This window comes from Eptatretus burgeri, chromosome 3, assembly GCF_056783735.1.
Source record: "Eptatretus burgeri isolate ZD-2024b chromosome 3, Ebu_testis_v1, whole genome shotgun sequence".
Taxonomy (NCBI): domain Eukaryota; kingdom Metazoa; phylum Chordata; class Myxini; order Myxiniformes; family Myxinidae; genus Eptatretus; species Eptatretus burgeri.
In genome coordinates, this window is record NC_140963.1 from 52637604 (window position 1) to 52659059 (window position 21456).

General features: G+C 45.8%; 1 protein-coding gene across 1 annotated transcript in view; it reads left to right on the forward strand.

Moving 5' to 3' along the window:
* LOC147029877 (uncharacterized) overlaps nt 1–21456 on the forward strand; it is a 66486-nt gene that overhangs the window by 23831 nt on the left and 21199 nt on the right. Inside the window, exons 5-8 of the mRNA XM_085873341.1 lie at nt 2921–4595; nt 6715–6881; nt 9234–9417; nt 9835–10026. Coding sequence (XP_085729467.1) covers nt 2921–4595; nt 6715–6881; nt 9234–9417; nt 9835–10026 — 2218 coding nt within the window. The remainder of the gene's footprint in view (nt 1–2920; nt 4596–6714; nt 6882–9233; nt 9418–9834; nt 10027–21456) is intronic.

Here is a 21456-nt window from a genome sequence, read left to right on the forward strand (position 1 = left end):
TTCTTGTCACCTAACCAACCCATCCACCGAGTTTTGTCATCCATCCACCACATTTTGAGATATCATACGATGTGTCATTTTCTTTCTCTCTCTCTCTCTCTCTCTCTCTCTCTCTCTCTCTCTCTCTCTCTCTCTCTCTCTCTCTCTCTCTCTCTCTCTCTCTCTCTCTCTCTCTCTCTCTCTCTGTCTCTCTGTCTCTCTGTCTCTCTCTCTCTCTCTCTCTCTCTCTCTCTCTCTCTCTCTCTCTCTCTCTCTCTCTCTCTCTCTCTCTCTCTCTCTCTCTGAGAATCACTTTTAAAATATCTTTGTATCTGGATTAGGATCTTCACCAAAATCGAATCAATTTGTCCTTGTCACACATATAATCTGTCCACCAAGTTTCATCTGAATCCGTCCATAACCTTTTGAGATATCCTGCTCAAAGATAGATAAACAACCAAACAGGGGTGAAAAGATAACCTCTATCCACCATCGGTGGTAGAGGTAATAATATTGTACAAGTCTGAAGACGACAATGGTTCACGAGCGGTATTTGACGATGTAGATTGTTTCAGAAGTCAAGGATGAGACAATGTGATAATTTTTGACCACGTTATAAAAATGATCAACATGATGTGGTACGAGTGACAGGTTATTAGCTGCAAAATGTGGAAAACCCGGTTTCGCTCAACAACTTTCAAAATGTTGACCTTTGCATAACCTTTAAAGGTCACAAAACAATGTTGTGGACATTAAAATAAGGAAACAGGATACGTGCTATAGCTTATTGGAGTTGATTCGTCGAAGAAGGTCGAAAACCCGGTTCGATTCCCACAACTTTGAAAATTTGACCTTTGTGGCCTTTAAAGGTCAAACGTCAAGGATTAAAGACCTTTGGTGCAAAACTTCCTCTGGAACATTCCAGGAACAATATAATGTCATATGGGCTATATGGCATTTCACACTCCTCGGATTATCCATACATTGATGAAATCAGCGTAAAAACAAACTTGAAGGGGGCGCCACGGGCAAGGTGTTCGAGATAGAGCAAAATGGTTTCAAGACTTTAGGTGTGGAATGACCTCAAGATTATGCATAAAAAATATTGTCATCCGAGCTCTCAAAGTTTGGGCGGTCGTATGATTTTTATGTCAAAATTCGCAATTTTCTAAGTTCTTGACCTTGTGATCTTGACCTTGGGACGAAAATGAAAAATCGGACAACAACAAGTTTTAGATAATTAATTTTGCTATTCAAATACCGAAGAACCCATTCCATTCCGACTAATCCGACTACCCCCTAAAAATGGCTATTTTTGGGGTGTGGCTCCGCCCACAATGGGCATAGCCATGCCCTCATCCAGGAAAACACAACAGGACATTGATATCGAACACATAACCAAGTTTCATCAAGATCGGATCAATGTCCACGGAGTTATGCTCTGGACAGACAGACAGACACACAGACATTACGAATATCGTGGTCACTCTGACTGGCGCTCGTGAACCATTTATTATGAAACAAACATACAGTTGGAGGTTCACAAATTAAAATGTCTTTATTCATATGATGTAATCACCATCCCTTGCATGGGTTACCTTAAAACCCCAACAACAACAGCATCTACAAGCAGACATGTACTTTCTATAAGTAATAACTATTCTGATGAATACTTGGGTGAGGGTCAGGATTTTAAGACCCTCACATCCAAGAAATAATTATTATTACATGATCGAGTTTTGTAATTTTTGTATTTTTTCAAATATTTTTTTTCCTTTTCTTCCCCTCAGGGGAGGGGGCATGGACTTGGTTAAAACACACACAACATCAATCACACAACACCCCTTGACAAGACCCCCACCAACAGCACTCCGTAGACATGTGCACAATCACCCATCAATGCTCAAACGACCTAAAAGTCCAAACAACATCCCCATATCCCTCCATCTCAATAACTTCCAGGTACCTATCTAATTCTAATTTAAACTTATCTACTTTTTCTGCTGCTACTACCTTGACAGGGAGACCATTCCATGCATTAACTGCTCTCTGAGTAAAAGTCCCCTGCCTTGCTACCATCTTAACTCTCCTCTTCTTTACTCTCAGGCTATGGCCATGGTCTTATCACTGTCTAGTACCCTGTTGAATAATTCATCTGCACTTATTTTATCTTCACGTTTCATTATCTTAAACACCTCTATCATTTCTCCTCGTAACCGTCTCCTTTCTCGTGTATAAAGCCCTGTCTCCTTCAGCTGCTCCTCGTAGCTGAGTCAAGCTAGACCCGGAATCAATCTAGTTGCCCTGCACTGAACCTTCTCTCTGGCATCGATGTCCTTCCGGAACTGTGGTGACCAAAACTGCACACAATATTCTGGATGTGGCCCCACTAAATTCCTGTACAATGTTAACACCACCTCTTTTGATTTATAATTGATCCCCCTCTGAGTTCAACCTAAAACCATACTTGCTTTACCAATAGCTGCCTGGTACTGTGCTGCCTGCTTACCTCCAGTATCTATTACCACCCCCAGATCCTTCTCCTGTGTGACATGCTCCAAAATTACCCCTTGCATCCTGTGATCTCTATTTTCATTGTTCTTTCCCATCCCCAACACCTTACACTTGCTCAGGTTAAATTTCATCTGCCAATCTTTTGCCCAATCTATACAAGTATCATTACTTTCTTGAATCTTATCACCACCCCCTCTACTATCCACCTCACCTCCAAGCTTTGTGTCATCTGCAAATTTGGAAAGTTTACTCTTTACCTCATTATCCAAATCGTTGATGTAAATAATGAATAGTAATGGTCCGAGTACTGATCCCTGAGACATTGCAATGGAGTAGTTGACAAAGGATTTTTAAAACATCTCTTTTACTTCTGTTTACTTGACATTGTCTGAAAACTAACTTGTCTGCTGTTCTCTTTTGCTCTCAGAGATCAAAAAGCAAAAACAACATGACGCAGCAGCAGGTCCACAGAGGGACGAACAAGATGCCATTAAAGAAGAAGATCGAGTTGAAGGAAACGAATTCTATAAAAATGGCTTGGAAAAGGAAGCTCTAGACAAACTGCACCAAGACTGGGCCCAGATCAGAAAAGGGTTAAAACAAGCAGTTCCCAAATTGCATGATTTTGAAAAAGCAGCATTAGAACTGCCAGATAATGATGAAGACCCCCCACCAAGACCACGTCCCATAATTGTGGGGCGAAAGACAATTCAGCATGCAGCTCCGAAAAAGCATGTGGCCAAGCCTGTTGCAGGCGCTCCTGCAGTCCCCGCCAAGCCTGTTGCAGGCGCTCCTGCAGTCCCCGCCAAGCCTGTTGCAGGCGCTCCTGCAGCACATGCCAAGCCTGTTGCAGGCGCTCCTGCAATCCCTGCAAAGCCTGTTGCAGGCGCTACTGCAGTCCCCGCCAAGCCTGTTGCGGGCGCTCCTGCAGCACACGCCAAGCCTGTTGCAGGCGCTCCTGCAGCACACGCCAAGCCTGTTGCAGGTGCTCCTGCAGTTCCCGCCAAGCCTGTTGCAGGCGCTCCTGCAGTCCCCGCCAAGCCTGTTGCAGGCGCTCCTGCAGCACATGCCAAGCCTGTTGCAGGCGCTCCTGCAATCCCCGCAAAGCCTGTTGCAGGCGCTCCTGCAGTCCCCGCAAAGCCTGTTGCAGGTGTTCCTGCAGTCCCCGCAAAGCCTGTTGCAGGCGCTCCTGCAGTCCCCGCCAAGCCTGTTGCAGGCGCTCCTGCAGCACACGCCAAGCCTGTTGCAGGCGCTCCTGCAGCACACGCCAAGCCTGTTGCAGGTGCTCCTGCAGTTCCCGCAAAGCCTGTTGCAGGTGCTCCTGCAGTCCCCGCCAAGCCTGTTGTAGGCGCTCCTGCAGTCCCCGCCAAGCCTGTTGCAGGCGCTCCTGCAGTCCCCGCCAAGCCTGTTGCAGGCGCTCCTGCAGTCCCTGCCAAGCCTGTCGCAGGCGCTACTGCAGTCCCTGCCAAGCCTGTCGCAGGTGCCCCTGCAGTCCCCGCCAAGCCTGTCGCAGGTGCCCCTGCAGTCCCCGCCAAGCCTGTCGCAGGCGCCCCTGCAGCGCCTGCCAAGCCAATTGTTGGCGCTTTTCTTCCAGTTAAGCCTGTGGCAGTAGCTCTTCCCGCACCAAAGCCAGCAGCAGGTGCTCTTCCTGCACCAAAGCCAGCGGCAGGTGCTCTTGCCCCACCAAAGCCAGCGGCAATTGCTCCTGCCCCACCAAAGCCAGCGGCAATTGCTCCTGCCCCACCAAAGCCAGCGGCAGTTGCTCCTGCCCCACCAAAGCCAGCGGCAGTTGCTCCTGCCCCATCAAAGCCAGCAGCAGTTTTCCCAGCACCTCTCCAAAATGGTGTTCAGGGTCCTGCAGTGAGGGCATCAAAGCAGCAAATTGCAGCAGTACAGCAGATTCCCAAAAACAGTTTGGATGAGAAAAGTCTAAAGGAAGGTGTAATGCTGTTGGAGCGCCACCTGTTTGATCATTGGGGTGAAGATCTGTTGTTGGAAGAGAAACAGGAAGCACTGGAAGCTTTCTCTTTGTTTGGCTATAATGCTTACCTCAGCGACAAACTTTCTCAAGATCGTGACCTCCCTGACTACAGACCTATACGGTATGATCATCACACCAGCCCAAATATTACGAGCAATTTTCTGTCTTCTTTTTTCAATGCTGTAGTTTCAAAAATTTGTACTAATTATATAATGTATATTGGAAACATAGTGCACTCTTGACCATTTGAATACCCACCAATTACAGTTCAACAATTTGAATATCAGGCTAAGAGAGAGAGAGAGACAGAGAGAGAGACAGAGAGACAGAGAGAGAGACAGAGAGAGAGACAGAGAGACAGAGAGAGAGACAGAGAGAGAGACAGAGAGAGAGAGAGAGAGAGGTGCCAGAGAGAGAGAGAGAGAGAGAGAGGGGTGCCAGAGAGAGAGAGGGGGTGTGCCAGAGAGAGAGGGGGTGCCAGAGAGAGGGAGAGAGGGGTGCCAGAGAGAGAGGGAGAGAGGGGTGCCAGAGAGAGAGAGAGAGGGGTGCCAGAGAGAGAGAGGGGTGCCAGAGAGAGAGGGGTGCCAGAGAGAGAGAGACAGGTGCCAGAGAGAGGGGTGCCAGAGAGAGAGTGAGAGGGGTGAGAGAGAGAGAGAGTGAGAGGGGTGCCAGAGAGAGAGAGAGTGAGAGGGGTGCCAGAGAGAGAGAGTGAGAGGGGTGCCAGAAAAAGAGAGAGAGAGAGAGAGAGAGAGAGAGAGAGAGAGAGAGAGAGAGAGAGAGAGAGAGAGAGAGAGAGAGAGAGAGAGAGAGAGAGAGAGAGAGAGAGAGAGAGAGAGAGAGAGGGGTGGCAGAGAGAGGGAGAGAGGGGGGGTAGTCGGGAGAGAGAGGGAATTGGTGAGAGGAGGAAAGGGGGAGAGGAGAGGGGGGATCCTGGCAGATGTGCTGTCCAATTTAACGTCAATCCGAGAGACTGCACACACACTGATTAATCACCCTGCCTGTGAAATACCGGGATGACAGTTTATAGCTGGGTCGGGATTTGAACCCAGGCTGGACAGCTTCAAGCAAATATGCGTACTTCTCGGCTATCCTGCCGTGATGTGGCGATTCATTGCTTTGGAACTACTGAAAACATTTGTTACTCATTGTGATCATCTAATTTATTATGCCTTCTTCACTCTGGAAATGTCTCCACGTAGAACTGCGCTTCCGTGCCGCCACCGAAGCTTGAAAAGCATTCGCCGAGTGGCTTAACCACTCAGGCAAACACTCCAATGAAACGGTTGAAGAAACTCTTCAAAACGAAATGTTTAATTTTCTTAAAGTTATCTAGTAATCTATCTATGCTGAAGTGACAGGTCATAAAATGAATTAAGATCGTACAAATAGGGGAAATGTGGTGTTAAATAAAATTTCACATTTTCAGTGAGCCTGCCACCACCCAATGCACCACATGACAATGCGGGGCCAAACGCGGCTGAATGGGCCTTGAACTTTGTTCAGCTCGATTGATATATTCAGTGACAGTGCGAATATTGTAGAGCACTTGCCAAGTGGCTTAAGCACTCAATGAAGCACTCCAATGAAACTGTTGATAAAGAATGGCTGGCTTGGCAAGCAATTAGCGATCGCCGATTGGTTATATAAACAGCATGCACCCGCAATGTCAGGTGATATCCGAATTGGACAAATGAACACTTTTTTTTTTTAGCATTCTGAACGACTGCTGAAGTCAATAAAGAAGTTTTAATTTTGATATTCGGCTGAGATTAAGAGATTCTCGAGGTTATGGCATGTGTGGAAATTAAATAAAGCCACAAATGTTGGCATCTTCGGTTGATTATAAGCATTGCCATGTATACAGCAATTCGTAGGTGTGATGAACAGGCATTCAATGATACAAGTGAGGAAAGTGAAAAAAAAATACTTTACCATTAAGAAACCATTGCAGCCTATTCCAAGTCAAGGCATTGTTAAGCAGGCCCCCCAAAAAGGCAAATTCAGACCCCAACGAGGTGACCAAGGATGAGCTTTGATTAATTTTAATTAAATAAGGCTGTTAATTATCTTCAAAAGGGGTATCTTGAAGTTACAGAGTACAATGGATTACACTCATAGTGGTGTTTTCACTCACCAATTACAAGTTCCTTACACTGAGCGATCAAAGTACAGTGTAAGGTGCAGTTTCAGAATTGTATGCACAGTTTCATGTGATGCATGTCTCGATGTTGTGTATTCAGGTGCAAACGAAGGAGTTACCCTTTGGCGCTACCACATGTGAGTGTGATATTGACGTTGGGAAATGATGCACTGTCTGTGGTGTTGCGCTCTCTGCATTCGGTCCTGCGGAACACACCGATACGTTTGTTGCGTGAAGTCATCCTGGTGGACGATTCAAGCAGCCATCGTACGTACAATCCAGTCATGTTAAAATGTGGCAGAATCCATTAAGATGAATATATTTCTTCTGTGGATTACACTGAACAACAAAAATTTTTTACTGGAGATGTGTAAAGTGATTTAGACTAATTTGGGTACGCTGATTTCAAAAATCATAACCGTTTTGCTGTATCACGTCAGGATTTTCAGTAACAGAAATATTCCCATTGCCTAGAAGTCAGGATTTCAATGAAATTTACAAAAATTCATTTATTCATTTATTTCATCATGAATGCTTCAAAATTATAGAAATTACAGAAAAACTCCACTAGAATGTAATTAAAAATGCTTTAGGCATTTGGCTTTGCGTTTGTGCTGCTCTGTGTCAGTTTCACGATGCAGGAACCAGCAGAAATCGCCCATCATGTTCGGGTTGTGCCGCCCTTGGTAACGCGTCTCCATGAGTGAAATCTCTTGGTGGAATCGCTCGCCGTGCTCGTCCGAGACTGCTCCCAAGTTGTCAGGGAAGAAGTTCAGGTGCTGGTGTAGGAAATGGATTTTCAGGGACATCCTGGAGCCAAGTTTCCTGAATGACTCCAGCAGCTGCTGCACTATTTCTTCATAGTTGTCCGCGCACTCGTTCCCCAAGAAGTTGTCCGTCACAGCTTTGAAGCTCCTCCACGCTGCCAGCTCTTTGGGGTTTAGAGTTGTCGGAAAAGTTTCGTCCTTCATAATCTGTCGGATTTGCGGTCCAACAAAGACACCAGCCTTGATCTTGGCCTCCGACAAGGTGTTGCCAAACTTTTCCTTGAGGTATAGAAACCCACGCCCATTCAGATCCATTGCCCGTACAAAACTTTTCATCAAGCCGAGCTTTATGTGGAGTGGTGGAAGGAAAACCTTGGCTGGGTCGACATGGGCGACATGCTTCACGTTGTGTCGACCAGGTACATGCTCTTTTCGCTCTTCCCAATCTTTCTTCGTCCAGTGATTCTTGTCGTCTCTGCTATCCCAGAGACAAAGGAAGCACATGTATTTCGTGTAGCCTGACTGCAGCCCTAACAACAGCGCCACCACTTTCAAGTCTCCGCAGATGTGCCAGTTGAAGTCATTGTACTTGATGGAACCAAGCAGCTGCCGCATAGTCTCATAGGTCTCTGTCATGCTGAACGCGTGAGCCAGTGGGACTGATGGTTTCTCGTTGCCATTGTGGAGCAAAACAGCCTTCAAGCTGTTCTTCCCCGAGTCGATGAAGAGGCGCCAGTCTGCAGGATCGTGATCACACCCAAGTTCTTTCAACAGACCATTGATGTCACTGCAGAATGTCATCGTGTCTTCCATCTCAAAGAACTCAGCCATGTCTTTGTGACGTGCTCTGAACAAGGATATCTTGGTGTTAGGTTCAAGTAGATTCCACTGCTGCAGCCTTGATCCAAGCAGCTCTGCCTTCGCCTTTGACAGCGAGAGATCTCTTACAAGATCATTTAAGTCTCCCTGGTTCAGAAGGTGTGATTCTTGAGTGTCGGGTTCAAAAGGTTCATCATCACCATCCTCTTCACCACTGCTTACAGCTATGTTCTGATCAGCTGGAGGTGTTGGAACGGGGTTCTCGTCATCATGAGGCACAGGTTTACGAGCAGAGACGCAGTCAGCGTACTTGATGTGACCTTTATTCTTCTTGTTGAAGCCGGCGATGCTTGTGCAGCAGAAATAACAATCATCATGATGATTCTGCGGCTCACGCCATATCATGGGCACCGCAAATGGCATGCTCGCGCGCTTGCCCACCAACCACTGAGTCAAGGTTGTGTGACAGCTTGTGCAGCAGATGTGTGGTGCCCAGCTCTGTTCTTGGTCCCCACCTTACACCCGAAGTAGTGAAAGTAGGCGGCCTTCATTTTCACTGCTGTAGATATACTTCGCTGTTGATCTTTTTTGGTATACCGACCACAGACATAACAGAAGTTGTCAGGATGATTGGTACAGGAACGCCTACTCATCTTTATCTGAAAGAAAGAAATATAACACAAGTTAACAACAATTGTACGAAATAGACATGTTAAAGACATATGTAAATTTCATTGAAATCCTGACTTCTAGGCAATGGGAATATTTCTGTTCCTGAAAATCCTGACGTGATACAGCAAAACGGTTATGATTTTTGAAATCAGCGTACCCAAATTAGTCTTAATCACTTTACACATCTCCAGTAAAAAAAAATTTTTGAAATTTGTTGTTCAGTGTTATTCGTTTAAATGATTATTTGTCTTCACTTAGAAGGTGGTAAATCTGACTTTTGCATTGCTCAGAAGAATGTAAATCTGACCTCTGACATTTCACCCTCCCACTTTCCATGTGAATTGCACCATTTGCAATCCAGTCAAGTTGACAGCTGAATTGGAAAATGCAGCAGTGCTACTGGCGAAGGAGTGGAAGGTCATGATACGTGTGCTGCAGTTGTCCAAGCACAAAGGAAGAAACTATGCCCGCAATGTTGGCATCAGAGAGGCCACTGGCCCAGTGGTGGCTATCTTTGATGCACATGTGGAATTCGGGTTTGACTGGTAGGTGGAGACATGTAACGTTTCACACTGGGAAGGGTAAAGGATGCTGGTTACAAGGAAGTGTTTGCTTTGATCAAGTGTCATGGAAGTGTCTAACTTATCTTCAATCGTACTGGACTATCACATTTTAAGATACAGATTTTAACATTATATCTTTTTGTCTTTTCTCTGTGTAGATTGTTGAGCAGTGGTAGTATGTATGTATATATGTATATATATATATATATATATATATATATATATATATATATATATATATATATATATATATATATATATATATATATATATGTGGTGAATTAGAACATGTTGAACGACTATAGTGAAATGATGGAAAATTTATGATGAGCCCTGTAAAGCATTATTATGAAGTTTCATGACTTTTTTTCCCCCCCACCCACACCCTCGATTATGCAGGGTAGAACCTCTTTTGGTGGAGGTCAAAGCCAATACATCCACCATTGCTGCCCCAGCCATGGACAAGACAGCCTATGATGACCTTTCTGTGCAAGAGATGATACCAAGACCACAAGGCCTAAACTGGAGACTCATGATTGTATCAGTTGCAAACATGGATGCTCCCTCTACTGACCCCAGCTCAAACTTTCTGTAAGTCAGCAACGTAAGAGTAATGAGTGTGTCTCTAAATGGGAAATGTGGGGAAAGATACTCCCCTTGGAGATATCCTCCTGGGTCCTTTAGTTCTTGATACTCAACATTTTTATCCCCTGCCCCTCCGACAAGGTCGGAGATGGGGGACATTAAAATGGGCTTCATCAGACCGATCGATAATAATCTGTTCATGTACTTTTGTCCATGAGTTCAATATTTCAATAACGTTGAACATTTAGCTTTCATATTGCAGATATCTATTCCTCATAACATTATCTCAGCCTGATCAGATCACCGGTGTGATTGGATTAATTTTTGTTGCTATGGCAACCATCTCGGTAACTTGGCTTCTGTATATGTCAAAACGATATTTCAAACGCTGTTCAAGATTTAGCTTTCATATTACTGGACACAGATCTATTCCTCATACCACTCAAAAGGCAGGGGTCCGAGAGTATCAGCTCCTTGTTTCATTTGAAATTGCCCACTATACTGTCAGCAAGCAAGGTCTCTGCTCTGTGGGGTGTTCAGGCTATTGCAGGGTTGTTTTTTTTCTTTTTTTGTATACACTGTCGAGGATGGTATGAGAGCTAACACACAGAAACACACGACAAGGGGAGAAGGAGACAAGAGGGGCAGGAGAGGGAAGGAAAAAAACAGTGGGGAACAGAGACAAGAGATCTGTGGAAGGGAGAGGGATGGAGCGGGGTACACATGGTAAACAAGATGCACACCACAGGAACTTTCAGGAAGTAAAGCAGGGAATTTGAAGGAGGTGGGTTTGGGATGGATTAGCGGGGATAGAAAAGATCGTGGTTTTGGATGGGGGAAGATAATAGGTAGTGATGAATAGCTGGTTTGAAGACCTGGAAGGAAGAGTGGGATTGAAGAGAGTGTGGAGATTGGTTCCAAAGGTGGGGAAAAAGGAATGAAAGTGTGAAGGTGAGCAGTGATTCTTGATTTTGGTTGTTTTACCAGAAGGGGGTTGTTGGCTGATCTTGAGAGCCCTGCGGAAATATGGGGGGGGGACATCTCTCAGACAGAGCAGGGGGGACGAGGCCAGAGAGGAGATGGGAGAAGACAGAAAGTTTACCGACCTGCCTGCCTTGAGAGGGTGAGAGACCCAAAGACACTGCATCATCACAGGAGATACCAATGATCCTAAATGCCTTGGTTTCCAAGGCGTGAAGCCGAGAAAGGTGAGAGGCGGGAGCACCAGCCCAGAGGGGAGAGCAGTACTCCATCAGTATGCAGATGAAAGCTTTGTATGTGGTCAGGAGCTCAGGTGTGCCAAGGAAGGACTTTGCATGATGGAGGATGCCCAGTCGGCAACTGGCTTTGGAGGCCAGCTTGGAAATGTTGCTTTCCCAGGAAAGATCATGGCAGATAGTGAGACACAGAAGCTTGAATGAAAGGACTTCTTCAAGAGGATTGTTGAGAAAGTAGATGGGGGTGTTTTCCAGACGGTCCTTAAGGAGAGACAGCGAGAGTGTAAGATTTGTCAGGGTTGAAAGACATGTTCCATGTGTTTGACCAGCTTGTGATTTTTTCCCAGATCTGCAGAGAGCGAAGAGGCTGCTGCTTGCCGATCTGAGGGATGACAAATAGGATTTGTCACCCTCGATTATGTGATTATATGAGATTTGTATAATGAAGGAGTGTTTGAATGAGGGTGTGAGAATGGTGTGAAGAGTGAAATGGCCTTGGGAAGGACATGTACATCGTTGTCAGATGGGTATGGCAGAAGGTGGGAGAGGGAGGAGGGGAAGAAGCTCTTAAACGAGTATGTAAGATGGTTGGATTAGGAAAGGTTTGTGTGATGGTGATGTACTGCTTATTTGAAGTCCTGTAGGGAAGAGTGAGTCAGAACAGCCAATAGAAGGTGGTTCCTTAGACAGGAGAAGCGAGGAATAAAATAGTTGGGGTGTGCAGGCAGCCTGGATTTTCTAAGATTAACCAGGAGGGGTGATTGTAAGAACACATCAATCTTGAAGTTGCTGGGGAGGGATGCAGGACTGAGAGAGAAGAGGGAGCACTATCGGAGAATAAATAGATGGTAGAAAACAGAGAGATCACCGACCTGCCTGCGATGTGTGAGCAACAAATCTTATGTTTCTGCTTCATCACAGGAGATTCCAATAATTCTGAGAGCTTCACATTTCACAGAATCCAGGAGAGACGGATGCATCTTCCTAACATAGTCCTAACATCTTCCTTGAGATTGAAGGCCTCCAAGAGAGTAGCAGAAGCATGTCCAGAATTGAGTGCCTGGGAAAAAAATCCAAACTGATGGTCACAGTTTGAATTCACAGGAAATATTTTCTATCAGAAGGAATGATTGATTCCATGACTTTGCTTATAATTGGAAGCAAGCTTACGGGCATATGGTTGGTAGGGTTTGCTTTTGCGGCCTTCTTGTGGACGGGAGTGCGGTTTGCTGACTTCCATGCGGAGTGAAAGTAGCCAAAAGAGAAGGAGAGATTGAATAGGGTATACAGAAGGGGAGCAAAAAGAGCAGGATTTGAGAACATGGCCAATGATACCATCTCGGTCGTTCACCAAAACAGGGGTCAATGCCAGACAGAATTTTATCTGCCTTCTCAGGTGAGGACACAGTGTCCACACGACAGTGGGTACATCGTTGTCAGATGGGGAAAGAACAGGATGGGTTGGGTACATGTGATTTGGAGCAAACACAGAGTTTACACATACGGCCTTATCTAAGGCATTCGTTTAAGCATTTGACCTTATTAGCAGGACTATCGTTTGAGGTAAATGATAGGATAGATGGGGAGGATACATCAGAGACAGACTTGACAAGATACCACCATGACTTGGAGGAAGGAGACCATTTGGAGAGTTCAGCCTTGAGACTTGCAAGATGCTTTCTGGCTTGCCTTGGGATGGACACACTCTTGATGAGAGCCTAATGAATGAACAAAGGTTTCCCTCAGTCAGGTTAGCTTTCCATGTCGAGAAAGCAAGCTGTTTACCTGCAACCACCACCCCCACAGCATTCAGTGTATCTGGGTCCAGAGGATGGATCATAACGTCACGGATGGGATGGGATAGGATAAACTGGTGCACGAGAGAAAGTAGACTTTTTTGAAGGTATTCCCAGACAAAATCAATATCAGGTGCTGTGGAGATGGCAGTCCAATCCTTTGTGTGAGATGCCAGATTTGAATCCCTGCCAGTTGGTCTGTGCAAATAGCCATATCCTGCATTGTCAAAATTACTTCCTTTCACTTCATAGCAAGAGAGATATGGGCCTTGACAAAAAGTGATCATAAAATTGAATTGAGGGAAAATAGTTTACAGGTGGATAAAGCAAACTTAAGGCCCGGTCACACCTTGACGTTTTTGCCAGCGATGGCAACGTATTAAAATGTATCTAAAACGCTGGCTTACGTTGAACTTTTGATGTTTTTTTTTTAAAGATTCGGACGTATTCATAGCGACTTGGTCTTATGTATAACGCATTGGTAACTACACAGAACGTTTCGTTGTGTTATAGATAACTTATACCAACGAATGCTGAACCTGTTGTCGGCCTACACAACCGATGCCCAACGATAGTCTAACTCAGGCATAGCGCGTTGCACGCATCGCCGACGATGTCGTGACGTAGCCTATTAAAAGGCTGACGCACAACGATTCGAATCATAACTGCCGTAGAAATGGAAGTGTCAACATCGCGGTCACACCTTGGCGATCTTGCCAGCGTATGCCGACTAAGAAAAATGTGTCTAAAACGTTGGGGCACGTCAAATACGGTATGAGTAAGTTTGGTATACGTGAGTAGAACGCTAAATACGCTATCATACGTCGTAGTAAGTAGAGTAAGTCAAGAAATTTTAAACATGTTCAAAATTTTACGACGTACTCGGCGTATGACACACGTTCCGCATGCGATGGGGATAAGTTTTACACACGATATGTGGACGCTTACACACGTCCACAAAGGCTACTTATAAGCTACTCATAAGTCGAAACACGTCGCGGTAATGTGTTTTTAACGCGAAACTTATTTCTAACTTATGTTTGACGTGCTTTGAACCAATTCTTTACGTAGTCCCAACACACATCGACGTATGTAGACGTATTCCAATGACGTCTTCCGGTCGACAAAAAAAATAAATGAATGTGTTTCTAGCTTACAACTGCCATATAAAGACGTGTTCCCAGCGGTTTTGGGAATTGGTATATAAAAATGCTGCTCATAAAAGGGGAACCCAACAGTGTTTTCGAGTCCTTTTTGAGTCGATGTCCATGTCAGCAGTAACAGTATCAGTATCAGTATTAGTAGTAGTAGTAGTAGTAGTAGTAGTTTGTTCATATTGGCAGTAGTAGGTGAGTGTGAGGGGGAGGGTGTGGGTTATGATGGATCGTCCTTGCGTTTAACAATTTAACGATTTAAATGATAAACTCAACGATTTAAATGGCTGCATCTCCACTTTTGAAAGTAGACGCTTGCGCTCAACAATTGGATTTTTTTTTCACTCAACGACTTTTAAACGGTACCACTCAGCTATTTTCATTGTTTACAATGAACGATTTAAATTGCTGTCACTCGCCTTTGTTTTTTGACGCTGGGGTTTGGAAATTTGAAGCGTTTCTTCTGAACGTGTTAAAACGTTCAAACTCGACTATTTTAAATAGACGCTGCCGATGGACAATTGGAATCATAGCCAAGCTAGACATCGAAGTGTGAACATCCTCGTCATGCCGAAGAAAAGTTTGAAGAATGCTGCAAATAAGTGTCCTGGCCGTGGCCGTGGACGCTGACGCAAGGACGATCCATTATACCGACGTCTTTTAGCCTATGAGTAACTTAAAAGTAACGTCTGTCGACGTGTGGCGACGATCGCGTAACGTGCCAACAACACGTTAATCATAGGTTAGAAATAAGTTTCGGGTACGCTAAACATTACCTCGGCGTGTCTCAACTTATGATTAACTTACAAGTAGCATGTGTTGACGTCTGTCAACGATCGCAGACCGTGCATACAACTTGTGGCCAGCGTAGCGGAACGTGTGAGTCATACGCCGGCATACGTCGTGAAATTTCAAGCATGAAAAAATTTGAGGACAACCGAAAAGTACAACGTTTAAAGCCAACGTACAACAACGTATGGCAGTGTTTTTCAGCGTGCTCTCAATGTTATCAAAACTTACCCATAACGTATTCAACGTGTGCCAGCGTTTTAGAAAAAAAATTCAAAAATCGGCATACGTTGGCTAAAACGTCAAGGTGTGACCGGGCCTTTAGGCTTCCAAATAAGCATTGGTAGAATCCTATTTTTCTTGCTTAGGATTATTAAGCCTTCCCATATAGCATCGGTGGAGGGTTATTGCTGTTGTATGGTTTCTTTCCACAATTAGTGCCCCCAAATTTTAATGGTTCTACAGAGTTTGTTAGACCCCTTTGAGTACTAAATCACCATTTTAAAATTATTTTTACATTTATATATTTATTCCTGCACTACCAATTTCCAAAATTTCCAAGCTGTATCTCAGAGACGGCTCAGACTTTAAAAATGTAGTTTTGCATCAATAATGTGAATAAAAAGTATGTGACGTTGACATAATTTATTGACCTCGACCTAATTATATACAGTTTAACATTTTTCGCCTTACCTTGACTAAGCTTTGCCTGATCGAAACAAAATTGCGCTCAGAAACAAAAACAAAAAATAAATACAAAAAAAACAAAATAAAATAGCAAAGAGCAAGGCACATTTATGCTTAATTTACATCATTCCCCTCCCAGTTAAAGGTCGAGTTCTTACACCTCGAGGAGTACGAAACCACCATTTAGATTTTTCTACCAATGTCCGACCTTTATCTCTGATCCGGCTGGGACTTTCGGAATGAAATTTTGCATTAATTATGGGAATAAAGAGTATGCAGGGTTGACATCATGTTTTTGACCTTGATCTAATTTTAAGATCATGGCCGAATGAAAGACAAAACATTTTTCACCAAAGGTCAATGAAGGTTTGTCCGATCGGAACGAAATTGCCCTCACTCGAGAGCATAGACCATAGAGCAAGGTGCATTTACGCTTAATTTCCATCATACCCCTCCGAGTTGCAGGTTAGGGTCAAATGGTGGTCTGAAAAAAACACATTTTTATCATTGCTGAATTTTATTGCCAACGCGGAATCTCAAAGACCGCTTGGCCTTCCAATATGTTCTTGCATCATAATAGTGCACCTGCACTAAAGTTGTGCACCTGATATTTGATTGGTGTCCTTGACCTACTTTTTGTGACCTAATTAACAAAAAACACCTCTTTGATCATAACTTGAATAATTTTTATCTGATTTTCATGATGTTGAATTTTATGGATAAATTGCAGATAGCGACATATTTTATATATATATATATATATATATATATATATATATATATATATATATATATATATATATATATATATATTGTTACGTTTGAGGGGGGGGGTATGCATTCAGAGGGTAATTAGGATGTTTAATTAGGTATGCCATGCTGTTCGAGTTTACCAGGATCTCGATGTAATAAGTAGCAATTCAGTGGTGATAAGTTGTCTCGTAAATGTTCATTTCTTCAAGGGGGAAATGATAATTGTCACGTGATTAGATAGGGACACGGGATAGGGTAAGTGTGTCTGCGTAAACCCTTTAGTAGTCCCTGGAGGCTGGCCGTGACGTCACAGGACAGGGCTGCGGATGGCTCCGCCCCGTGATCACAATTGGCGGAAGGCGACGGCGGTGGGCCAATAAAACGGCTCAATTGGAAGTGACGAGGACGGGAGGATAAAAAGGTTCTGTTCAGGGTCGGAAAGGAAGAGGAAGATGATCGGGACAAAAAGATCGTCTTTTTTTTGGTGTGGAGGCTGTTGCGCGGGAAGCGTACTTGTTGTTGTGCTGATTCGATCGTGTTCTTCATCGTGTCTTGGAGCCTTGCTGAGCCTCGTGCCTCACCTTGGTTGGCTCTGGGGTTCTGCTGACTCGGAGTACGGGGTCGAACGGCGGGCGGACCTGCCTCCCTCTCCTGCTCGCAACTTTGCGCCAGAACTGGTTCCCTGGTGGCTGTGAGCGGACTTGGGCCAGGACCAGGAGGTCGACAGCACCACGGTTTCTCCTGCCCCCCTGACGAGAGCAAGGCCAGCTCGTCCGACGCCGATCCAGGGACAGTTGCGTCCACACCACGGTCCAGCCTGACCACACACACCTTGTGTGTGTGTGTGTGTGTGTGTGTGTGTGTGTGTGTGTGTGTGTGTGTGTGTGTGTGTGTGTGTGTGTGTGTGTGTACTTGGCGCCTTAGAGGGTTTGAGAATTGTATATTCATTGGAATTGTCTGTGTTTTCCCCACGCCCGATCCCACACCATCCCGTCGAATCGCCCCGGATCCCTCTTTTGCCGAGTCTTGTTATTTCTGGTTAATAATAAAAACAAATAAACATCATCAACTCAGTGAAAAGCGACTCGTGCCACCTTCCTCGTCCCGTTTGCGGTAGAGCGATTAGAACCGCCATGTTTGGGTTATAAATAAATAAACCGCCTCCATCGTTACGGCTCATTCTACGTTGGCGGGACTGTTCAAGTCCCGTGGACGTCATATTGGTGTCAGGAGTGGGATGTTCGAACCCCTCTAAATTATATTTGGTATCGGGAGAATATACCAGCATTAAAATCTCGCCACGAATTGGAATACAAAATTACTACAGGAAAGCGCGCGAGCGCGGGAAAATTTTGGCGGGATTTTTCAAATTAAAATTATATGGCGGCAAACGGGACTTCTGCACCATGGCGGATGTGCAGATGTTTGAGGAGGAAGGCCACGTGCCTGGCAGCGAGTCGGGGGAAGAAGGGAGAGACGGGAGTAGGGTTGGAACCTCCCCCATTCCGAGCGTGGACCGTGCTTCATCGCCTGTAACGGAGCCGGCAGCGCCGGAAACTGGCACGATGACGATCTGGACAATGTTGGAACGTTTAATGAGTGCAATTACAGCACAGGGGGCAAAAATGACGGCACAGGGGGCACAAATGGCAGAAATGACGGCACAGGGGGCAGAAATGACAGATCAATTGGGGGTAATGGGGCAACAGTTGAGTGCACGGATTGATTTAATGAGGGATGAATTGGGGGAAAAGATGGAGAAAATGAAAACTGAGATGCAGGAGTGTGTGGATGTTAAATTGGGAGAAATACAAAGTAAATTCGAGGATAGATTGGAGGAAACAAAGGTAGAAATTACATTGGAGGGGGAAAATATACAGAAAAAATTGGTAGATGAAATTGATGCAACGAACATTCGGGTTGATAAAGTGGATGAAAGCCTGGAACGTCATCGTGCCTGTGTGGATGCTCGTATGCAGCTGCAAATAGAAGAGTGGGGAGAGCTGAGGAAGCAAGGGATGAATTTGGCGGAGGAGGTAAAAGGATTGGAGGCTCGTTTGGACGAACAAGATAAAATTATGAGCCAAGATGAAGTCTTGGATAAAGGCCTGGTAGAGCCGTCTTTTGTAAGTAGAGTGTCCGGGTTGGTTGAGGAGCAGCTACAAACTCGCGACGGAGCTTTGGAGGAGGTTGTGTGGGCCCAGAAGATCTTGCGGGAAGAGGTGAATCGGTCCATTCAACGTTTGGAACAGGAGGCAAAATTGACCCATGAGACCCTCACCACAAAACGTCTTTGGCCACAGTGGGCTCCGAAATTGGATACGCAGCCACAAGGGTGTTTGATCCCTGGGCCGGATTCGGACAAGGGAGAAACTGAGAAGTGGGCCACCGTAAAAGTGATCCCCCTGGTAAATTTCGATGGGTCAGGGAGCGTTGAAGCTTTTCTGACGCAATTTGAGTGTATTTCCCGACTATACGGGTGGAATGAGCGGGAACGTACAGGGAATTTGGTGGCAACGTTGCGGGGACCAGCCGCAGATGTGTTAAACGTGATCGCGGAGGGGATGTTGACCAGCTCCCACATTTGCGAGGCGTTGAGCCGTCGGTTTGGGTTCGTGGCAAACTGTGATCTGGTGCGGGCCCAGCTCCAGCACCGCAGATTAAAGCCGGGTGAGACAGTGCAGGAGCTGGCACAGGACATTTACCAATCAGTCAGGATCGCGTATCGGGACCTAACAGTGAAGGCATGGGACAGACTGGCACTCGAGAAATTTTTAGCTGCTCTTCCTGACCCTGAGGTCCGAGCGCTAGTGGAGCTACAGGATCCACCCACCGTGCACCGAGCGGCCGAGTGCGCGGCCAGGCTGGCCTCGTGGAGTCGGCCGGGTCGGATGCCCGAGAGGCCATCGGTGACAATCCGACAGGCGGAGATCCAGGATCAGGGAGGGGGGCTGGGAGAAATTGGCATTACCCAAATGTTTCAGGAAATTTGCCAGAAAATGGCAAGTTTAATAAAGGGTAATCCGGTAGTTAGTGCGCCAAAGCGGCGGGGTCCAGCCCAGCCAATAGAGCAATTCAATTATGGCCGAGGGGGTCCGGAACCGGAAGAGACATTTCACCGATACTCACGGGGGCCTTTTATGGGGAGTTGTTTCCGGTGCGGGCGAAGAGGACACGTGCAACGATATTGCCGGTACCCAGCGATGGAGGGACCCTCCAATAGACTTTTAGACTCGGAGAGGGTGAATCCTCCTGCTGAACCGTCAGGTCTATCCGAGATGCCCTTTCATAGGTCGGGTCCGGAGATCACTGTCGGGGGTCGGGGAGACTAGATCGGGCTGAGCATATAGGGCCATGCTCGGCTGTTGACATTGTGGCGAAGTGTCTCCTTTGGTGAAAAATAGTGAATTGTGGGAAAATTGGCATGTGTTTGTAAGTTCTGCTGGATTTTAGAGTGACAATCGGGACAGTGGGTAATTGGTAACAAAGCGGGCACAAGTGGCTGTCCAATGGCTGGTGCGTGGATCGGGTGAGAAGTGCTGTGTGAGTTCTTTTAAGTTAAGAAGTGAAATGTATGGTGCACACATTGATTTTTTTATTGGACATGGTGTGGTAACAGGGAAGGTCATGGTCGGCGAAGTGTTAGAAATGCAGGTGTCACATGTAAGGCCGATGGGGTGGGGGAGTCATGTGGGTTTTGTGGGTGGGGATGATGTGCTTGTCCACAGGGATTGCTGAAGCTCACGGTGAGCGTGAATTGCGACCCCCTTCAAGGAGATTCACCACCTGGTGGCTAATGGTGACAGTGTCTGGAGGCAACTGGGAGAGGGTCTGGTTGGGCGACCAAGGCGGGTAGGACCTTGGCGACCCAGGAAGGCCAGAGGAGCCAGTGAGACCCCTTCCAGAGTGTTGTACGGGATTAGAGCTGATGGCTACCAGGGGGGAGGGAATCAAAGGGAGCGGGGCGGAGAAACGTCCGGGTTGGACTAAAGCTTACCTGTGGGCATGGTTGCACCTGAGATGCCCCCATCATCTTGTGGTAACCCACCCCACGGCCACGACGGGATTCAGCCTGCATGATTAAAATGAGGACCATGACCTAGAAATGTGATGATGACCATGGTGTGAGTATTGTGAAGATGTATGAGTCCAACTCGATCCCGCACAACTTGACATGTGCAGCAATGGCATGATGTCCGCATAATTTTGGGGCAAGCAAATTTGAAAATTGGCTCCCCAGGTAACGCTGGGTCTATTAGCATCCACTGGGGGAGGCGGTCAAGTGTAAATATCCTGTGAATAGTGTCGTTGAGGCTTCGAGTAGGAATGTAAAGTATAAGTGTTGTGTTTTTGTGGAACCTTTTGTTTCCCCTCCCCAGATCACTGGAAGAGTGTTGGGCAAGGGCCATGATCCAGAAGATGGAGTGCAACTTCACTCAGTGCTCTCATGTGATAAAATAAAAAATAAAATAAAAAATAAAAACGAATGATTGTTTAGGCGAGGATAAGGCCATAAGGGGGTAGTACATTAAGCAGGATAGGTAAGTTAGCTGCGACTCGCTGCCCATTGCCCCTCCTACTTTATTCCGTTAGGTTAATTAGGTGTGAGTCAGTAAGTGTTAAGGCTGGTACGGTAGCGCCTGTGATATACCTTGCAGGAGCTGCGGTACCAGAGGAGGGGGCAGTGTTACATTTGAGGGGGGGTATGCATTCAAAGGGTAATTAGGATGTTTAATTAGGTATGCCATGCTGTTTGAGTTTACCAGGATCTCGATGTAATAAGTAGCAATTCAGTGGTGATAAGTTTTTTTTTTTTTTGTTTTTTTTTTTGTATACCTTGGTCGAGGCTCGTATGAGAGCGAACACACAACTCACAGCAAGGAGGCATGAGACAAGAGGGGCGGGAGTGGAAGGGACAAAACAGTGGGGAACAGACACATTAGGTGAACTGTGGAAGGGAGAGGGATGGGGATGGGACGGGGAACATGGCGAAGAGAAGATGGACATTTCAGGGACTTTCAGGAAGGAAAGCAGGAGAAA